The sequence below is a fragment of the Pan paniscus genome, chromosome 20, assembly GCF_029289425.2.
Source record: "Pan paniscus chromosome 20, NHGRI_mPanPan1-v2.0_pri, whole genome shotgun sequence".
Lineage (NCBI taxonomy): Eukaryota > Metazoa > Chordata > Mammalia > Primates > Hominidae > Pan > Pan paniscus.
The window spans coordinates 45,181,235-45,202,659 of NC_073269.2; the positions used below are offsets into that span (position 1 = coordinate 45,181,235).

The 21,425-nt window shown below is 53.5% G+C and overlaps 1 protein-coding gene across 5 annotated transcripts; it reads right to left on the minus strand.

The window, feature by feature from the left end:
• Positions 1-97: 97 nt before the first annotated feature.
• On the minus strand, positions 98-21,287 carry SIRT2 (sirtuin 2). Of its 5 annotated transcripts, XM_055103593.2 has the most exons (17): positions 20,993-21,137; positions 20,281-20,405; positions 19,866-19,912; positions 15,316-15,364; positions 14,909-15,022; positions 11,603-11,644; positions 11,355-11,461; positions 11,187-11,243; positions 10,585-10,653; positions 5,181-5,310; positions 2,968-3,027; positions 2,636-2,691; positions 2,357-2,433; positions 2,221-2,272; positions 1,170-1,240; positions 969-1,035; positions 98-848 (listed from the first exon to the last, which is right to left on the minus strand). In XM_055103593.2, coding segments are annotated over exons 4-17 (1,059 nt in total). In that variant the 5' UTR covers positions 15,317-15,364; positions 19,866-19,912; positions 20,281-20,405; positions 20,993-21,137; the 3' UTR covers positions 98-692. The 5 variants fall into 5 exon arrangements, with proteins under 5 accessions (XP_054959568.1, XP_003812305.2, XP_054959569.1 ...); XM_003812257.4 differs by lacking the exon at positions 20,281-20,405 and having other exon boundaries at positions 20,993-21,287; XM_055103594.2 differs by lacking the exon at positions 19,866-19,912.
• Between the last annotated feature and the right edge of the window lie 138 nt (positions 21,288-21,425).

Here is a 21,425-nt window from a genome sequence, read left to right on the forward strand (position 1 = left end):
CGGAGACTTTCTGGTTCCTTAGTGGCCCAAGATCTAACCCCCTCCCTCCAGAGATTTCCCTGGGTGCCCACAGAAAGAAACAGGAGGCCAGACCGGATTGTTAGTTGTTTTTGTTTTTAATTTGTCTCCAATAAGCAATGTCTTCTGCCCATCCAGCATGGGAAGTGGGTCCCACGTGAAGGGGGCCCACCACCCACTCTGGGAGCTGAAGGCAGAGACTCGGGAGCCCTCCAGGCTCAGACTCCCCCTACGCTGGGTATGGGTTATATTCAGAGGCCCATACCCACACTGGGGTAGGTTAGGTATGGTTTACTTAGCCACAGGCCCCTGGGGGCAGGAGACAGAGTGGGGGCCCGAAGCTCCCTGTCCTGGAAGAGTTAAAAGTTCTGGGGTAGCCCTGGCCCCGTGGGGGCAGTTAGAGATGAGGGAGGTTACTCCTTAGCCCAGGAGTGGTTAGAGACAGCGGGGCTGGTAGAGATGCCTGTTTAAGCCTTGGCCTCTAGGAGGTGTTAGAGATTTGCTGGGGTTGGGGGCCAGGGTTGCTGGGACCCCAGTTTTGGGGAGGGAGTTGTAAGAGATTGGGGGATGTTCTGAGCTCCCCAGACAAGAACTGCTGGTTAAGAAGGGGCCAGGCCTGGTTGGGGCTCAGCTGTCCCTGAGGAGCTCAGCATCCCGCCTGGGAGATGCAGCTGTCACTGGGGTTTCTCCCTCTCTGTTGTCCTGGCCTCGTCCTTGGCAGGTGGCGGGGACTTCTTGGGGGAAGCTGAAGTGCTGGGGTTGGGGACCCCCGCCCCCGACTGGGCATCTATGCTGGCGTGCTCCCTCCGGACAAGGTCCTCCAGCTCCTTCTGCAGGAGCAAAGGTCACAGAAGTCAAAGGTCACTGTGCATCATGGGGTCAGAGGACCCATGGGGTGGGGAGAGGGTCCAGGGATGGGGCTCAGGACAGGCTGGGGTTGCTCAGCTCACCTTCCATCCAAGGAGCTCAGCAAGGGCCAGGCAGCCCTGGTCGCATTCACCCAGCCAGGCCACGTCCCTGCGGTGCAGCAGGAGATCAGAGTTCCCAGGCGGGCTCGCCCCTGCCTGCTCCTCTCATCTGCCTTCGTGCCCCCGCCCCCGCCACCTCACCCTGTCCCTTCCAGGCTGCCCCAACCCCCGGTGGGGCCTCACCTGTAGGCCTTCTTGGAGTCAAAGTCCATGCCTCCTCCGAGGCCCATAATCATCCCCAGGAAAGGGTCCGACTGTCAGGGAGGGGGTGGGGCAGGGGCAGGAGCAGGGAAGGGAGAGCTAAGAGCACAGACCCTGGAGCCAGGTGGCCTGGGTTTGTATCCTAGCTCTGTGACTTTGTTTTTTTGTTTGTTTTTTTGGTTTTTTTTGAGACAAAGTTTCACTCTTGTTGCCCAGGCTGGAGTACAATGATGTGATCTCGGCTCACTGCAACCTCCACCTCCTGGGTTCAAGTGATTCTCCCGCCTCAACCTCCCGAGTAGCTTGGATTACAGGTGCCCAGCACCATGCCTGGCTAATTTTGTATTATTAGTAGAGACGGGGTTTCACCATGTTGGTCAGGCTGGTCTCGAACTCCTGACCTCAGGTGATCCACCCGCCTTCGCCTCCCAAATTGCTGGAATTACAGGCATGAGCCATTGCGCCCAGCCAGCTCTGTGACTTTGGTCAAGTGACTTGTCCTCTCTGTGTCTTAGTTTCCTGTAGAATAGGGGTGATCACAAAACCGCGATGGGGTTGTGGCGTCAGTGAGTTCACGCAGGCTAAGGCTTGGGACAGTGTCTGCCCACAGTGTGCGCTGCTTGCCCGGTGACCCTGCCTACTTCCCCTGAGGGGAATACCCAGGAGGGAGCACCTGCCCTAGAGTGAGGCTGCTCAGGAAAAACAGACCTGAGAGACCCGGAGCGTGGACCCACCCCCCGCGCCCCCCGCACTGTCTCTCCTGACCCCTGCACCCCCTCCCACCTCCTCAGTCCCTGGAAGCCCGGCCTTCCTATCTGGCTTCAGCTGGTTTGAGTTGGAATTCTATCACTTGCTCAAAAGGGCAGTGAATGTCCCAGAGGCCTGGAACCCGACCCCTCTGGATTCTAGAGCCCCAGGTTCTGAGCTGAGGAATGCAAAGTGCTGGGGTTCCACAGTGGGGGTTCCCTCTGAGGAAAAGGGTGAGAGGGAAGGGGGAGCCTGTGACGAGGGGGGCTTGAAGAAGGGCTCTTACCTGGCCAGCTTTCTCCTTGTTGATGAGCAGGCGAGGGGTGGAGAGGGGTGCCCTGTGGGGAGGGGGAGCTAAGGGGTCAGGGTCTGTCCTGGCCCTGGGTGCCCAGCCGTCCTCCCAGCCACAGCCCCCAACCTACTTGCTGATGAGGGAGGCAAAGGGCTGCACCTGCAAGGAGGTACCCATGACCAGCAGGAGGTCCACCTTCAGGAAGTCCTGCGGGGAGGGGCGTGAGCTTGGGAGCCTCCGCCCAGGCTGCGCCACCGCTCCCTCCCCCGCCCCCAGCAGCAAACCTCCCTGCCGCCCCCCATAGCTGGGGAGGTGACCTTTCCTGAGGCAGGGCCCAGGCTACCCCCATGGGGCCCAGCACAGGTGGAGGCGGCGGTTGGGGATGCGGGGAGGCTGGGGGGCCACTTACTGACTGCATACAGGAGAAGAAACGCGCTGGGAGGCTCTCACCAAAAAAGACGATATCTGAGGTGGAGACAGATGGACGGACAGAGACAGTGACATGGGGAGGCAGAGAGGACAGGTGGGAGCAATGGCAGACCCGGAGGCCACGGTGGGAGTTGGAAGCAGTGGGGACCGGCCAGGGGCACAGACCCCATTCTCCCCAGGATGGATCTGGGGCACTGTTCAGAGAGACAGAGGTGGCCAGATGTGTGGGGGTGTGGCCTTTGGGAAGGGGTCAGGGGGAGGAGGGGACCCCCACCCAAATCCACCTGGGCAGGTCCCTGGCCCGAGGCTCACCAGGCTTCACCAGGCTCTGACAGTCTTCACACTTGGGCGTCACCTCAGAGAAGATCTTCTCTGGGTGTGGCGAAGGGGAAGAAAGAGAAGGCAGTAAGAGGATCTGGGCCAGAGTCTGGAGGTGCAGCACCCCCACCCCTCTTCCACTGTTAACATGAACACACCTCCATCACTTGGAGTGTGATGGGTGTCTCCTGAGGTGTCCACTCTGCTCAGAAAAGACCTCTCTTCTTGTTGTTGCATTTTGTTTTTTGTTTTTTTCTTTCTTTTTTTTTTTTGAGATAAGGTCTCACTCTGTTGCCCGGGCTGGAATGCAGTGGCACGATCATGGCTTACTGTAGCCTCAACCTCCCAGCTTCAAGTGATCCTCCTGCCTCAGCCTCCTGAGTAGCTGGGATTACAGGTGCATGCCAGCACGCCCGGCTAAATTTTGTATTTTTTGTAGAGACAGGGTTTCGCCATGTTGCCCAGGCTGGTCTCAAACTCCTGGGCCCAAGCAAATCTGCCCACTTTGGCCTCTCAAAGAGCTGCAATTACACGTGTGAGCCACTGCGCCCGGCCTTATTGGTTTGTTTGTTTTTTTGAGACAGGGTCTCACTCTGTTGCCCAGGCTGGAGTGTGGTGGTGCAATCATGGTTGAGTGCAGTGGTGTGATCATAGCTTACTGCACCACCGACTTCCCAGGCTCAAGTGATCCTCCTGCCTTAGCCTCCCGAGTAGCTGGGCTCACAGGCATCCACCATCGCACCTGGCTACATTTTATTTTTTTTAGAGATGGGATCTCCCTATGTTGCCCAGGCTGTTCTCAAACTCCTGGGCTCAAGTGATCCACCCACCTCGACGTCCAAAAGTGTTGGGATTACAGGCATGAGCCACTGTGCCTGGCCTTATTTCTTATTGATTTAGGAAGCTTGAAAGCATTTCTGGCCGGGTGTGGTGGCTCACGCCTGTAATCCCAGCACTTTGGGAGGCTGAGACGAGTGGATCGTTTGAGGTCAGGAGTTTGAGACCAGCCTGGCCAATGTGGTGAAACCCCGTCTCTACTAAAAATATAAAAATTAGCCAGGGGTTGTAGCACGTGCCTGTAATCCCAGCTACTTGGGAGGCCGAGGCAGGGAGAATTGCTTGAACCCGGGAGGCGGAGCTTGCAGTGAGCCGAGATTGCACCACTGCACTCCAGCCTGGGTGACAGAGCAAGACTCCATCTCAAAAAAAAAAAAAAAAAAAAAAAGAAAGCATTTCTGTCACTTGCAACCCACTGAATTCTAAGTCATTTGCTCAACTGTCCATTCATTCATTCAGCACACATTTATAAAGCATTGTTTCAATGTCAGTAGTCGGTAATTTTCTTTAAAATATTTCTGCATGGACAGCATGACACCGTGGGTGCTGCCTGTGACGCTGCTGTCAATGACACATAATGGGGGTAATGTGAATTGTAGACTGCCCCCAGCTGCTTGCAGTTGGGCTATTCAGGAATCCTCAGCCCAGGGGCACTCAGCTGGCATTTTATCAGAACGGCCACACTCCAGAGGCTCTTCTGCAAATGCTGCAGCTGTCCTTATCTCACAGGGACACCAGAGGCTTTGTTAAATCAGCATAAAGAATGTCAGAAATGGCTTTCCATGCGTGGAATAAGTGACTTCTTGTTTTTTTTTTTTTTTTTTTTTTTTTTTTTGAGACAGAGTTTTGCTCTTGTTGCCCAAGCTGGAGTGCAATGGTGCGAACTCAGCTCACTGCAGCCTCCGCCTCCCAGGTTCAAGCGATTCTCCTGCCTCAGCCTCCCGAGTAGCTGGGATTACAGGCGCATGCCACCACACCAGGCTAATTTTTTATTTTTTTTTTGTATTTCTAGTAGAAACGGGGTTTCACCATGTTAGCCAGGCTGGTCTTGAACTCCTGACCTCAGGTGATCTGCCCGCCTTGGCCTCCCAAAGTGCTGGGATTACAGGTGTGAGCCACCGCTCCTGGCCTACTATCATCTATTAAAAACAGCCAAAGACAGGAAATCAGGCAGTTGGGCTGCAGTGAGCCATGATCACCCCACTGAACTCCCCGCGTGGGCGACAGAGTGAGACTCTGTCTCAAAAACAAACAAACAAAACAAAAAAAACCCCAAAGACTTGAGCAGGACAGAATGGGTGCCCACTGCATGGAGACACTGCTCCTGGTGCTGACAGGAGGCCTGCCCTCAGGATGCCCTCCAGCCTCACCTTTCATCCAGCTTAGCGGGTATTCGTGCCGGCAGCTGGCGCTGACGCAGTGTGATGTGTAGAAGGTGCCGTGGGCCTCCACCAAGTCCTCCTGTTCCAGCCCGGCTATTCGCTCCAGGGTATCTATGTTCTAGAGGGAGAGATGGAGGGAAGAGGGGTGAGGAGTGAGCCACCCCTTGTAGGCCAGAAGGCACAGTAGGGAGTTGAGGGCCACGAGGAGCAGTGAGGTGGTGGGGACAGGTGGAGAAGGGAGGGAGGAGAAGCAAGTGGCAGGGTTTATCTGAAGACTCTTCTGTTCATCCCAATGGTGCCACTTAAAGGGTGACAGTCAAGGCTGCTTAAGGGCAGGGGCCAGGCTGGGCATGGCGGCTCACGCCTATAATCCCAGCACTTTGGGAGGCTGAGGTGGGAGGATCACTTGAAGCCAGGAGTTAAAGACCTGCCTGAGCAACATATCAAGACCTTTGTCTCTACAAAAAATTAAAAAAAAAAAAAAAGGGGGGCCCAAACCTAAGTATCTATGAGGCCAGGCCCACAGCCACTCCACAGCCTGTGTGGCTTTTATTCTGCAAATTCAGGCCATCTGCTTCCATTTTTCAGAAAAAAAAAAAGTTGTTTTATTAGAGCCAGATGCTTTATTTCCACCTGTCATTAATTACTGAAATTAACATACATTTACAATGTCTCTGTTATTAATGGAGCCCCCTCAGATGTGGCATCCTTGTGCAGTGTGCACCCTGCACAGCTGCATGTGGCAGCTCCAGGCAAGCATTAACATAAATGAATCACGAGGGCTTACTAGGTGTGGTTTTTTTTTTTTTTTTTTTTTGAGATGGAGTCTTGCTCTGTCACCCAGGCTGGAGTGCAGTGGCACAATCTCGGCTCACTGCAACCTCCGACTCCCAGGTTCAAGAGATTTTCCTGCCTCAGTCTCCCAAGTAGCTGGGATTACAGGCACGCACCACAATGACCGGCTAATTTTTGTATTTTTAGTAGAGATGGGGTTTCACCATGTTGGCTAGGCTGGTCTCGAACTCCGGACCTCGTGATTTGCTTGCCTTGGCCTCCCAAAGTGCTGGGATTATAGACATGAGCCAATGCGCCTAGCCATGTTTTTTTATGTATTTGAGACAAGGTCTCACTCTGTCGCCCAGGCTATAGTGCAGTGGTACAATCATAGCTCACTGCAGCCTCCAACTCCTGGGCTCAAGCAATCCTCCCACCTCAGCCTCCACATCTGGCTGATTTTTAAAATTTTCTGTAGAGATGGGGTCTCACTATGTTGCCCAGGCTGGTCAGCGAGCCTTCTGCCTCAGCCTCCCAATGTGCTGGGATTACAGTGTGAGTCATCATGCCTGGCCCTTCCTTGGCTTTAATCACTATCTTCCCCTTTAGTAGCCAGGGTCCTTTCTTACTATGGCCTGTTTCATAGATGGCATATTCACCTGTATTCTTTTCTTTTTTGGAGGCAGGGTCTTGCTCTGTCACTCAGGCTGGAGTGTAGTGGTCTGATCACAGCTCACTGTAGCCTTCACCTCCTGGGCTCAAGCCATCCTCCCACCTCAGCCCACTGAGTAGCTGGGACTACAGGCAAATGCCACCATGCCCGGCTAATTTTTTATCTTTTTAATTATTTTTGTAGAGATGGGGGGTGGGGTGGTCTCCCTATTTGCCCGGGCTGGTCTTGAACTCCTGGGCTCAAGTGATCCTCCCACTTCAGCCTCCCAAAGCGTTGGGATTACAGGCGTGAGACACCATGCCCAGCCACTGTTTTCTTTTCTTTCTTTCTTTTTTTTCAGATGGAGTTTCACTCTTGTTGCCCAGGCTGGAGTACAATGGTGCTATCTCGGCTCACTGCAACCATTGCCTCCTGAGTTCAAGCAATTCTCCCTGCCTCCGCCTCTCAAGTAGCTGAGATTACAGGCATCCGCCACCACGCCTGGCTATTTTTTTTTTTTTTTTGAGACGGAGTCTTGCTCTGTTGCCAGGCTGGAGTGCAGTGGCACGATCTTGGCTCACTGCAAGCTCCGCCTCCCAGGTAGCTGGGAACACAGGCACGCGCCACCATGCCTAGCTAATTTTTGTATTTTTAGTAGAGACGGGGTTTCACCATGTTGGTCAGGATGGTCTCGATCTCCTGACCTCGTGATCCGCCCACCTCAGCCTCCCAAAGTGCTGGGATTACAGGTGTGAGCCACTGCGCCCGGCCACTGTTTTCTTTTAAGACAGTGAGACTTTCCATATTAAACAGGTGGGAATGTTCTTTTCTGCACAGACATTTGTGCGCGCTCATTTTTCTTAAAACACCCACCCGCTTTGGAGCAGCTGTTGTTTGCCTGTGAGGAATGCCGCTAAAGCAGGTGCTGACAGAGGACACTGGCAGAGGTTACGCAGAGATGGCTCGCATGTGTGGCCCAGGGCCAAACTGACAGCGTTTCCCAGGGACTCCAGAAACAACGGGAAGGGTTTGTTTCCCTTCAAGGGCAGAATGAATGCTCTAACTGCCTTCTGGGCTCCCTACCAGCAACCACCTTATCTCCAAAGCCTACAGACAAGAGTCACTGTCACTGTTCCCACACGCCCTGTAACTTTCCTCCCTTGCCCGCTATTCTAAATCTTGGTTTTGCCTTTGGTACTTGACTCAGTCTACCCACTGACTCCCTCACATGTGAGTGAGCAATTTGCAAATAACTGAACAGTAAGCAAATAACAGCGTGGAAAAGAACCACCGAAATACCTCTACGTTCTGTTATTCTTTGACAACATGGTTTTTTTTTTTTTTTTTCTTTTGACAGGATTTTGCTCTACTGGTCCAGGCTGGAGTACAGTAGCTTGATCATAGCTCACTGTAGCCTTGAAATCCTGGGCTCAAGCAATCCTCCTCTCTCAAGCTCCCAAGTAGCTGGGACTACAGGTGTGCACTACCATGCCTGGCTAATTTTTTTTTTTTTTTTTTGAGACGGAGTCTCGCTCTGTTGCCCAGGCTGGAGTGCAATGGCGCGATCTTGGCTCACTGCAACCTCTGCCTCCCAGGTTTAAGTGATTCTCCTGCCTCAGCGTCCTGAGTAGCTGGGATTACAGGCACGCACCACCACACCCAGCTAATTTTTGTATTTTTAGTAGAGACAGGGTTTCACCATGTTGGCCAGGCTGGTCTTGAACTCCTGATGTTGACTTTGGCCTCCCAAAGTGCTGGGATTACAGACGTGAGCCACCGCGCCTGGCCTTTATATAATAGTTTGTATGTGATGTGTCATTTTTTTTCTTTTTTTGAGACGGAGTCTCTCTCTGTCACCCAGGCTGGAGTGCAGTGGGGCAATCTCGGCTCAGGGCAACCTCCACCTCCCAGGTTCAAGCAACTCTCATGCCTCAGCCTCCTGAGTAACTAGGACTACAGGCATATGCCACCACGCCTGGCTAATTTTTGTATTTTTCGTAGAGATGGGGTTTACAACAGCAGCCCCCTTCCCGAACACATACACCGTTTCTGACTCCCCTTCCAGCTTAACTGTGTTCCAGGGACCCATGACCATCTTATATGCTCAGTATATGATGTCTCCATCTTGTCCATCATCTCCCTCCCTGCAGTAGGGAATCAACTCAGTGAACATTTACTTTGACAGAAGCTGACAAACAAGGGCCAGCGGGTTCTTGGAGTGAGTGTCATGACATCAACCACAAAAAGCACTTGGCTTCAAGCAAGCTGTTATCATATCTGAGCCACGTCCTGGAATAATGGTGACTCTCTGGGCAGAAGGTTTATTCTGAGCCCGGAGTCTCCCTATGTTGCCCAGGCTGGTCTTGAACTCATGGGCTCAAGCGATCTCCCACTTTGGCCTCCCAAAGTGTGGGGATCACAGGACTCCTCCTCTTGGAAGAAGGAGGCCTCCGCTGCCCTCTGCCTCCTACCAGCCCCAGGTGGGAACACCTCGCCCACCTGAGAAATCTGAACTTAAAGCCAGTTGTTCCTCCCCCTGGCGGTAGCTTTTGGGGCTGCAGGTGCCAAACTGCCAGGTACAGGGAGAAAACACTAGAACACTTATTTATTTTCAATGTTACCACTCTTTTTTGTTTGTTTGTTTGTTTTTTTAAATTGAGATGGAGTCTTGCTCTGTCACCCAGGCTGGAGTGCAGTGGCACAATCTTGACTCACCACAACCTCTGCCTCCCAGGTTCAAGTGATTCTCCTGCCTCAGCCTCCCGAGTAGCTGGGGTTACAGGCACCACCACACCTGGCTAATTTTTGTATTTTTAGTAGAGACCAGATTTCATGATGTTGGACAGGCTGGTCTTGAACTCCTGACCTCGTGATCTGCCCACCTCGGTGTCCCAAAGTGCTGGGATTACAGGCGTGAGCCACCGCGCCTGGCCACCTGTTTTATAATTCGGGGTTCTGAGGTGTGATCTAGAGCTTGAATTAATACTGTTGTAGTGCCTCATGTCATTTCTATACATATTCATAAAACAGGTAGAGGCAGCAACATTTTGTTGTTGTTTTGATTTGTTTTTTGTTTCTTTGAAACCAGGTCTCCCAGGCTACAGTACAGTGGCACCATCATAGATCACTGCAGTCTTGACTTCCTGAACTCAAGCAATCCCCCTACCTCAGCCTCCTGAGTAGCTGGGGCTACAGGCACACGCCACCCTGCCCAGCTAATTTTTGTATTTCTTGTAGAGACAGGGTCTCCCTATGTTGCCCAGGCTGGTCCCGAACGCCTGGGCTCGAGCTATCTCTCACTTTGGCTTCCCAAAGTGCTGGGATTACAGGTGTGAGCCACTGTGCCCAGCCCATCAAGATTTTTTTACTGTTAGGGGTATGAGACTCTCCAAACCAGAAGCCAACAATGTGAGCCATCCTTGCTTGAATGCCCCAGGGAGAGGCCCTTGGCTAAGCACCTGACGTGTACGAGACATGTTTATAATTGGGCAAAGCACAAAAAACTATAAAAAGGTGCCCCTTCCTTAAGGCACAACATCTACTTGTTGGACACGTGTCATAGTGTATGGATTTTGTTAGATGAAGTCACTTTGGAAACTCGCTCATAACCAATGTGAAATCTGGGGTGCCTATAGTGCACACAGAGTCCCTTCAGCCATAGGCTCCTTCCACATCACACATGGGATGGCCCTGAGAGGAGGTCACTGCCACCGCACTGCAGACCTGAGAGGGCAGACCTGAGAGGGCAAACCTTTTCTGGCCCCTGTTTGCCGGAAGGGGAAACTGAGGCAGAGAAGACGTGACTCACGGCAGGTCATGCAGCAAGGAGGCAGTAGGCCAAGCCCTGGCCCCGCATTGCTGGAGTCCCCGCCTGAGCTCTTGGGCACGCAGCTCTGCTCCTCCGCTGAGGACACCATGCCCGTTCCACCCGCCCATCCTCCTCCCAGGATGCTCGCATCCGCCTACCTGCGTGTAGCAGCGCAGGAGTAGCCCCTTGTCCTTCAGCAGGCGCATGAAGTAGTGACAGATGGTCGGCTGCAGGGGAGAACGACAGCACTGCTGATGACTGTAGGGAACAGCCACAGGCCACTGCCACATGCCAGGAACTGTTCTAGGCACTGCGACTGTTTTACCCCCAGGGAACCATCACAGCAGCCGCGTCGGGGAGAGACCACCGCTATCCCCAGATCACAGATGAGGAAACTGAAGGACAGGGAAGGGGATTGTGTTGCCAAAGTCACACGGTGGGTAAGCTGCAAAGCTGAGATTCGCACCCAGGCAGCCCGGCTGCAGGTTCCCGGGCTCTCAACGGCATCATTAGTCAGCTAAGCCTCGCAGCAGCCCTCTTCAGACAGTACCATCAGCTTCACTTCACAGGAGGCAAATCGGAGGCTCAAGGTTGTAAGATGAAGACATGAGGAACCAGGACTTGAACCGAGGCAGTCTGGGCCCAGCACCCATGTACTTAATGGCTACATAATATTTGTCTGCAGGGCCTTGGGGGGGCTTCTCATGCGTGCCCTCCCCCAACCCTTCCTGTTTCGCCCCCTGCAAAACAAAGATCTCACCTTGAACTGCCCAGGATAGAGTTCCTTGGCGAGGGCGAAGAAGGGTTCCGGATGTTTCTGTAGGAGAGACAGCCAGAGGGCCAGATGCCCCAGGTATAGCATGAGGGTTGGAGCCAGGTGACCCCATCCCCACCCCTCACAGACGCCCCTTCCTGGGGGAGCACAAACCTTGAAATAGCTGATCTCAAAGATGGCCTCTGGGTAGGGAAGATGGTACTTCTCTAGGTTGTCATAGAGGCCGGTGGATGGAGAGCGAAAGTCGGGGATGCCTGCGGCTAGGAAAGGGGGGTCAGGGAGCAGTTGGTCTATACCATACTAACCCTCCCGGGACAGGGCTCAGCTAGGGCTCCTCCCCAGCCCTTGGGAGGGACTCCCCAGTTCCTGGGGGTAGCTGCTGGGGGAGAAGGGTTACTTACATGTGGAGATTCCAGCTCCCACCAAACAGATGACTCTGCGACCTGGAGGAGAGGAACTTATGCACCATATGACACCGTTTGCTCAGTCCCTACAATAGCACCACCCATCACAGCCCCTGACACCGTTTACTCCATGCCAGGCTCTGGGGCAAGCATCTCAGATGCATGACGGGCCTTCCAATCATCTAGACGGGGATGGTGTTAACATCCCCATTTTATAAATGAGAAAACTGGGGCTCAGACAGGGGAAGAAGTCACACAATCAACTGCGGAAGAGCCAGCCAGCGGATAAAGAATCCAGTGTTGGGCTGGGTGCAGTGGCTCATGCCTGTAATCCCAGAACTTTGGGAGGCTGAGGCAGGCGGGTCATCTGAGGTCAAGAGTTTGAGCCCAGCCTGGCCAACATGGCAAAACCTCATCTCTACTGAAAATACAAAATTAGCCAGGCGTGGTGGCACGTGCCTGTAATCTCAGCTACTTGGGAGGCTGAGGCAGGAGAATCACTTGAACCCGGGAGGCGGAGGTTGCAGTGAGCCGAGATCATGCCATTGCACTCTAGCCTGGGTGACAGAGCGAGACTCCATCTCAAAAAAAGGAAAAAAAAAAAGAGAATCCACTGTTGGAAATCACACCAACTTGGACTTGAGAAAAGGCCACTTGAGGATAAGAACCCTGGGCTGAGCAGAAATAGCTAGCTACTGGCTGGTGAGTAGCCACCAGGCCATAGTACCCTGGCATCTGCCCATCAGCTGATAGACAGGCACAAGTGTGATATGCTGTGGATCAGATGCCTCTGGGATGCCCTGTCCAAGGGAGGACAGCAAAGGTGAACAGAGCACAAAGCCTGCCACAGCTTCAGCCCTGAGCTTCAGCTCTGAGATGCCATCAGGCCAGGCCTGGTTGAATCCAGTGGTGGCTACATGTGGTCTGGATTCAGGGGACCTAGGGTCAAATCCTGGCTCTGCCACTTGGCAGCTGTTTGACCCTACACTGAGTCGTGACCTTTTTGTGCCTCCTTTTCCTCCTCTGTTCAGATCACTTCCATAATGATCTTACAGGTATAATGTGAAGATCAAATAATAGGACACTTGTAAAGTGCTGAGCCCAGTGCCTGGCAAATAGTGAAGGCTCAATTAAGTGGTTAAAAAGAAATTTTTAGGGCCGGGCCCGGTGGCTCACTCCTGTAATCCCAGCACTTTGGGAGGCCGAGGGGGGCAGATCACCTGAGGTCAGGAGTTCAAGACCAGCCTGGCTAACATGGTGAAACCCCGTCTCTACTAAAAGTACAAAAATTAGCCGGGCGTGGTGGCACGCAGCTTTAATCCCAGCTACTCGGGAGGCTGAAGCAGGAGAATCGCTTGAACCCGGGAGGCAGAGGTTGCAGTGAGCCATGATAGCGCCACTGCACTCCAGCCTGGGTAACAGAGTGAGACTCTGTCTCAAAATAATAATAATAATAAATTTTTAGAGCAGTGAGGTGAGGGTTGGAGCCTCACATTTAAATTTTTGCAGAGAGGGGGTCTCGCTTATTGCCCAGGCTAGTCTTGACCTACTGGCCTCAAGCGATCCTCCTGCTTTCAGCCTCCCAAAATGGTGGGATTATAGGCCTGAACCACCACTCCCGGCCTCAACTAATTGTTATTTTTCATTACTATCTCCTCCTGGGCACCCTCATGAGCCAATTACCCCAGAATCCAGGTGCAGGAGGACACAAGGAACAAATGCTTTGTTGCCACTGCCTGTGTTGTCTTTGGGGCCTGCCCAGGCTAAGACAGCTGCTCGCCTGCCGCAGGAGAGGGAGGCTCAGGGCAGCAGGCCTGGCTTCCCGAGGAGGGAGACAGTGGCAGCTGGAGGACAGGGACACAGGAGAAGACGTCCTCAACAAAAGGCTGCTCAGGAACCACAAAGGGTCGATTGTTCTAGTTGAGGACTGCCAAGGGCCTGGTTTCTCAGACTTTGGTGACCTCAACTTGTGGCAAGAAATATAAATTTCAGGCCGGGACGGGTGGTTCACGCCTCTAATCCTAGCACTTTGGGAGGCTGAGGAGGGTGGATTGCCTGAGCTCAGGTGTTCAAGACCAGCCTGGGCAACATGGTGAAACCCTGTCTCTACTAAAATACAAAAAATTAGCCAGTCGTGGTGGTGTGCGTCTGTAATCCCAGCCACTCGGGAGGCTGAGGCAGGAGAATTGCTGGAACCCGGGAGGTGGAGGTTGCAGTGAGCTGAGATTGTGCCACTGCAATCCAGCCTGGGCAACAGAGCAAGACTCCACCTCAAAAAAAAAAAAAAAAAAAAGAAAAAGAAATATAAATTTCATGGTGACTCAGTAAGTGGACACCTATCCACCACATCTGAAATAAGCCTCCTGTAGTAATAACCACGGCACACCCTGCCACAGCTCTCGCTATGTTCCAGGCCCTGCTCTAAGCATTTGCATTTTTATTTATTTTTAAAATTTTATTACTTTATTTTTTTTTAGAGTCAGAGTCTCACTGTGTTGCCCAGGCTGCAGTGCAGTGGTGCCATCATAGCTCACTGCAGCCTCCAATTCCTGGGCTCAAACAATCCTCCCTTCTCAGCCTCCTGAGTAGCTGAGACTACAGGCAACGCCCCCATATCTGACTATTTTTTTTTTCTTGTAGAGATGGTGGTGGGGGGGGGGGTCTCACTATGTTGCCCAGGCTGGTCTTGAACGCCTGGCGTTGAGTGATCCTCCCGCGATGGCCTCCCAAAGTGCTGAGATTACATACATGAGCCACTGCACCTGGTCCTATATTAATTTATTTAGCCCCGCCAATAACCTTATGAGTTAGATACTATAATCATTATCCTCATTTTATGAAACAGGCCTGGTCAATCAGAGTGCAGTAATTCACTCAGCAATGGAGAAGCGACCCAGGTCTGGCCAATCAGAGGCATGGGGGCAGGCATGTGACTCAGCCGGGACCAATGGGAGCCAATCTCTGCTGTTTGGTTTGAACTACTGGGAAAAGGTGCTCTCCGGTGGCAGCTCCTAGGCTAGTGGAACATGCATTTGCAGCTGCCAGGAGTTACCTTTACCCCAAAACAAGAAAAGCAGCATCAGAGAGAGTTATGATTTTTAACAAAGTGGAAGCACCTGGACCCAGCCGTGCTTCAAGCTGGATTAGAGCCAACACACTCCTTTTTGGCTTAAGCCAGTTCCAGTTGGGTTTCTTGCTACTTATAAAGAAAAGATTTCAATAAATGGTTCAAGTGGCTGGGGATGGGAGGTCACTTGGAGCCAGGAGCCAGGCAAAGTGGCCCAATCCTGACAGGGGACTCACAGCGTTCGCTCTGCATGTACCGGGCCACCCCTTCCAAGGTCAGCTCGTCCAGCAGACGCTCCTTCTGGCTGCCCAGGCCGAGCGTCTGGGAGAATAAACTCCGCAGGAAGTCCACTGACCGGAAAGAAGAGAGACAGCGGCACGACGGGCACTCAGCCAGGGGGCATGGATGTCTCCAGCACCCTGGCCCCAGCCCTGGGGTCCCCGGCCTCCCCACATCTAAAGGCACAAGGCCCGGCCCAGCCAGGGGCCTCCAGGAGCCTGCTCTGGCACTGGTACCCAACCCACTGCTACATACTGTGAATGTCACTCCTGATGGAGTTGAGGAGGTATCACCCACACCCCTGCCCTGAAATCACCCACCCCCCCCCGAACCCTGCTCCCTGTCCCTCTAGGAAGATACTCACTGTCTGCTTCTCCACCAGCGGCTCCTCCCTCAGAGTCTGAATCTGAGTCCTGGAAGGGGTGGGGTGGAGTGGCCAGGCCCGAGAGGTGGGATTAGGGAGGGAGGAGAGGGGGTGATACCAGGTTTGGGGAAAAGGCTGTGGCAGGAAGGTGGCCTGAGGAAGTGCGAGGTGGTGGAGAGACTGCACTGGGGCTAGCGCCAGGGCTCTGGGACAGGCTGCCGGGGTTGGAGTCCTGGCCATGCCAGTCCCCAGGAGCAAGACCTCATGTGAGTGGCTTTGCTTTGCTTTTCTTTTTTGAGACAGTGTCTCGCTCTGTTGCCCAGGCTGGAGTGCACTGGTGCAGTCACAGCTCGCTGCAGCCTCAACCTCCCAAGCTCAAGGGATCCTCCCACCTCAGCCTCCCAAGTAGCTGGGACCACAGGCATGTGCCACCACGCCAGGCTAATTTTTTGTTTGTTTGTTTGTTTTGTAGAGACGAGGTCTTCCTCTGTTGCCCAGGGTGGTCTTGAACTCCTGGGCTCAAGCAAGTCTCCTGCCTTGGCCTCCCAAAGTGCTGGGATTACAGGCGTGAGCCACTGTGCCTGGTTGTGACTTTGATTTTCTAAGTCTGGGTGTCCCTCACCTTGGAAAGGGAGCTTGGGTGCTGGGCGCAGCACCAGGGGCGGGGGAAGTGCTCAGTAAGCACTGGCTGTTGCTGTTATTATCACAGCCTGGGGTCTTCCCTTTGTTCCCGGGTCCCCTGGAGCATGGGCCTGCTGTCCCCTCCCAGCAGCCCTGGGGGCCTCTGAATAATGTCCCAAGTCACTCTGGGAATGATTCCAATGCAAAGCCTTGGTGCTCACTTCAAGGACCTATGTGCCCCCTGCTCGAGGCCTCAGACACTCTGCCCACCTCTCCAGCGACCTCTGTCTCCTTCCTCGAAGCCTCCCCTCAGCCCAGCTCCAGACTGGCAGGTCTCTGGGACTCTGTCCAGGGCCTCTCTGCTTTCTCTTTCCACTTTCCTGGGGTTACCTGTCTCATCCATGCCAATGGCCTCTGCCTCGTCACTCATGATACCATCTCTCTGCCCCCAGATCTGGGGTTCCCTGGCTTCCTGGACACCTTGCCCTAGGTGCCCCCCAGCCTCTCACTCCTACTATGTCCCAAATGGACCCTGGGATCTCCTCCAAGCCCATCCTCCTCCCAGGCCTCATCTCAATGCGATCGTACTGTCCCCCCCATCAGCCAGATGTTTCCTGCCCCCGCCTCCCTCCTCGCCCTCCTGCCACAGCCCTTCAGCTCCAGAGCATGTACGCTGAGCCTCCTAAGGGTCTGTCCACCAACCCCCTTTCCCTCCCCGGGGCTCCACCTGGTCCAGCCTGTCCTCTCCTCCGGGGGTCCTGCCCCAGCCTCCTCCCCCAGCCTCCCAGCCTCAGTCTCCACCTCCCATCCACCCTGCTGCCCTGCATGTGAGGCTGTCTGGGGCAGCTCGCCCCTCTCCACTTCAAAGGCCCTTCTCTCTGGCTTCTCCAGTCTTCCCAGACATCTATGGAATTGCCAGGATGTCCACAAGGGCAGGGACTTTGTCTGGGTGCCCAGCACTGAGAACAGGGTCTGGCTCCTGGCAGGAGCTCCAGGAGCTCCTCCACCTTGGAATGAATGCCTGCTTCAGGCTGGACCACGGCTGGGCCCTGCAATGGATTTCACCAAAATGCAGTTCTGACCAAGCCACCACCTCAGACAACTCCCTTCCCCGGATACTCACTGCTCTGCGTCCAAGTCTTTTTGAATAAGACCCTCCCTTCCAAACATACGACAATTTAAAAAATTGCTTTTTAAGACTGTGCAACTCCAGCTGGGCGTGGTGGCTCATGCCTGTAATCCCACCACTTTGGGAGGCTGAGGCAGGAAGGTTGCTTGATGCCAGGAGTTCAAGACCAGCCTGGGCAACACGGTGAGACTCTGTCTCTATTTAAAAAGAGAGAGAAAGGCTGAGCACGGTGGCTGACGCCTGTAATCCCAACACTTTGGGAGGCTGAGGTGGGTGGATCACGAGGTCAGGAGATCGAGACCATCCTGGCCAACATGATGAAACCCCGTGTCTAATAAAAATACAAAAAATTAGCCAGGCATGGTGGCACATGTCTGTAGTCCCAGCTATTCAGGAGGCTGAGGCAGGAGAATCGCTTGAACCTGGGAGGTGGAGGTTGCAGTCAGCGAGATCACCCCACTGCACTCCAGCCTGGGTGACAGAGCGAGACTCCGTCTCAAAAAAAAAAAAAGAGAGAGAGAAAGAGAGAGTGAGAATGAGAGACACAGAGAGAAAGAGAGATTGGACAACCTCTGCCAAACCTTGACTATACTCATGTATACTTCAACAACATATAACTTGCGGCACTCGCCTTGTAATTGCCCAAGCCCACCCTTATAAAGATAACCACTGTTAGCTAAGCTTAATGGAAATTACTCCAGTTTTCTCTGCATAAAACTAATTACTTTTTACAGAAATAGGTCATAGTACAATACAACATCTTGAGTTTTCGGCAGAACAATATGCTACAGACCCACCTAATTTAAAAAATAATTTTTTAAAAAAGAGACGGCATCTTGCTATGTTGCCCAGGCTGGTCTCAAAACTCCTAGACTCAAGTGATCCTCCTGCCTCCCAAAGTGCTGGGATTACAGGTGTGAGCCACCGTGCCCGGCCTCACCTCGTTTTTCAGAGCAGCTACATAGTATTGGATTGTATGGATGAACCATAGTTCATTTAACCCATCCACTGACAGCCATTTGGACTGTTTCCAGTTTTGCCCTGTGACGGACAATGCTGCATTTTACATCCTCGCATCTCTCCCTTTGGGACTGAGGATCCTTTTTAACATTCAACCTTTTTCTCTGACAGTGGTCGTGCTTTGGGAGCCAGGCGAGTGAGTTGCCACGGCCTAACAGGAGGCTCTTATATCCTTAGCAAAGCTCCACTGTGCATTTGTGAGGTATTCTGATGCCCGCTTCTGCACCACCCCACGTCTGAAAGGCAATCTCAGGGGTGTGGGTGGGCTGGCACTCTTTCAGGCTGTACACAGTGAGGCTGTGTGGAAGGCCTGTGCCCAGCATGTGTCTGCAGCTTGGCCTAAGGGAGAGCCGGAGGTGCTGACGGGGGCCTTCAAGCTCCTAAGAGACTGCCTGTCCACCTCTCCTGGCAGCCTCTGACAGGTGGTGTGCCCAGTGCTGGGGGACTCAAACCCTTCCCTGCTCCTGTAGCCGAGGGACAGGGGATAAGTGACTTAACAACTCTGCCTCAAATTCTGCATCTGTAAAATGGCCGTGATAGGCGTTTCTCTTCACAGGGATGCCAGGAAGATGAAATTGAGATGAGGCACGTTTGGCACTAAACAGTGGGCCCAGCTTTAGTAAGCCGTCAGTAAATGCTAACCACGACTATAACAAGCTGACCACCACCAGCCACCCAATTACGGAACACATCACACTCCTTCATGCCCCCCAGGTCTTTGCACAAGCGATACCTGTTGTGTGGATCACCATTTCTCACCTTGTCTAAGAAAATTCTAAGTCACTCTTCACTTATGCTGTGTCTGTATCTTGGTCTGACAGCTAGACCAGCCTGTGGATTCCTCCAGGGAATGGCCTGGCTAGAATCTTCTTTGACCCAGAAAATTTTCTCTGTGCTCCCACAGTACCCTGAGTTTCTTTACTTTTCTTCCTTTTTTTTTTTGAGACCGTGTTTTGCTCTGTCGCCCCGGTTGGGGTGCAGTGGCACAGCCATGGCACACTACGGCCTTCACCTCCTGGGCTTAAGCAATCCTCCCCCAACTCAGCCTCCTGAGTAGCTGGCAATGCAGGCATGCACCACTACACATGGCTAATTTTTAAATATTTTGTAGAGGTGGGGGCCTCCCTATGTTGCCAAGACTGGTCTGGAACTCCTGGGCTCAAGCGATCCTCCTACCTCAGCCTCCCAAAGTACTGGGATTACAAGCATGAGCCACTGTGTCTGGCCCTGAGTTACTTTCTTTCTTTCTTACTTTTTAGAGAAAGGGTCTTGCTCTTTCACCCCGGCTGGAGTGCAGTGATGCAATCATAGCTCACTGCAGCCTCAAACTCCTGGGCTCAAGCGATCCTCGCGCCTCAGTCTCCTGAGTTATTGGAATTACAGGCATAAGCCACTACATCTGGCCCCCTGAGTTACTTTCATCATCACGCTGTGAGATCATTTTTTCCCATCACTTGTCCACGAGATCTGTGCGTTCCAAGACCAAATGGGACACCTGTCTCTTCCAGTCCCAGGACAAATGTGGTTCAGAAGGGATGGCAGGCAGTGGCAAGGAAGAAGGAAAGTTTGGGAGGACAGGCCTGGACTTGAGGCTGGAAACTCTTCTCTGACAATCCCCAGAATCTGCCTTTCCCCAGAAAGCCGCACTGGGTGGTGTGAGGGATTGGGGCAATGAGCCGAGGGCCCTGGGGTGACTGTTTCCCCTTTGCCACCTCCCCCCAGTGTGGGATGTGGAACAAGTCCGTCTCTCTCCTCCCCTCCACCCTTTCCCCCATCTCACCTGAGCCTCCTGCACCTTCCCTGCCTGGGTCTCCAGAGGGTGAGAGGCTGGGGGAGGGGAGCAGAGGTGGTTACAGTGGGGAGAACGATTAAGGGGGGAATAAAGGGGTTCAAATGGTCAGTGAGGGGGCAAGAACACCCACCAACCTAATTACACTGGGATGGGATGGTGGTAAAAATGGAGCAGAGGGAGGGAGGGGACGGAGAAAAGATCTTATCTACATGCAAAGTGATGCCGGGAGAGGTGATTAGTGAGGGGCAGAGAGGCTGGAGAGGAAGATTTAGGGGGACAGGGAGAAAGTAGGGGCTTTTGCCCAGGCTGGTCTTGAACTCCTGGGCTCAAGCGATCCAACCACCTTGGCCTCCCAAAGTACTGGGATTACAAGCATGAGCCATTGTTTCTGGCCCTGACTTACTTTCTTTCTTTTTTACTTTTTAGAGAAAGGGTCTCGCTCATGTCACCCAGGTTGGAGTGCAATAGTGCGATCATAGCTCACTGCAGCCTCAAATTCCTGGGCTCAAGCGATCCTCCTCCTCCTACCTAGGGGATTCAGGGCATGAAGGAACACTCAGGAGGAGTTAGGAAGGACACGACAGTGTGTGAGTGTGTGTGCGGGGAGGGTTAGATTTACAAGGCAGAGGGAAGTTTAGAAAGGAAGAGAGAAGGGAAGAGACGCTTTGGCTGGGAGGCAGGTTTAGGAGGGAGGTGCAGTGGTGCAGTGGAGGCGGTAGGTTTAGGAGAGGCGCGGAACAAGGGGAAGCCATAGGAGGGGTCAGCAGGGGTCCCTCAGCATCCTCTGGTTGCCTCTAACAATCAGGTACCCATAGCAAGCGGGACCGGGGCAACTTATGTTCTTTGCAGCGAGGGTCCTTAGCAACCAAGGTGCGAGAAACACGCGATCATTGGCAACTTGGCAAGTGGATGTGGTAAACGAACCCTGAACACACAGCGACCCAGAAACCCACCAGCCTAGCGATACAGATCGCTTAGCAACAGCCCTCAGAATCCCACTCCCCGAAGCGCTCCCTACTTCCCGCCCCACCGTGGCCACCCTTGGGCCCCGGGGCCTGCAGCATTCAGCCAGGCCCCGGCGCGGCCCGACCCTCCTACCCGGATCCCCGACTCACGGTCTGGCTCTGCCATGGGCGCGGTGCTGAAGCCCTTGAGGCTGTCACCGACCGCTCTGTCCCGTCACCAACCACTGTGTCCCGTCACCGACTGCTCTGTCCTGTCACCGACTGCTCTGTCCCGTGACGGCACCAGAAATGGGAGTGGCCGTGATAGGGCACAGAACTACAACTCTCAGCAGACATTGCGGCCGCAGACGCGCTTTCGTACAACACCCAGAGCGCCCCAGTTAGGTAAGAAAGCGCGCGAGGACCGGACTACGAGTCCCAGAAGGCGTGGCGTCAGCAGCCATGTTGGTAAAGGGCGCCCGGAAAATGTGGGAACGGCTAGAGAGTTGTAGTCCTCCCGAATACTCTGATTGGTCAGGATGCAGTACGAGGGCGGGGTGTGAGCGATTCAGCATATTATCATTGGGTGAATCAGGGGGCGTGG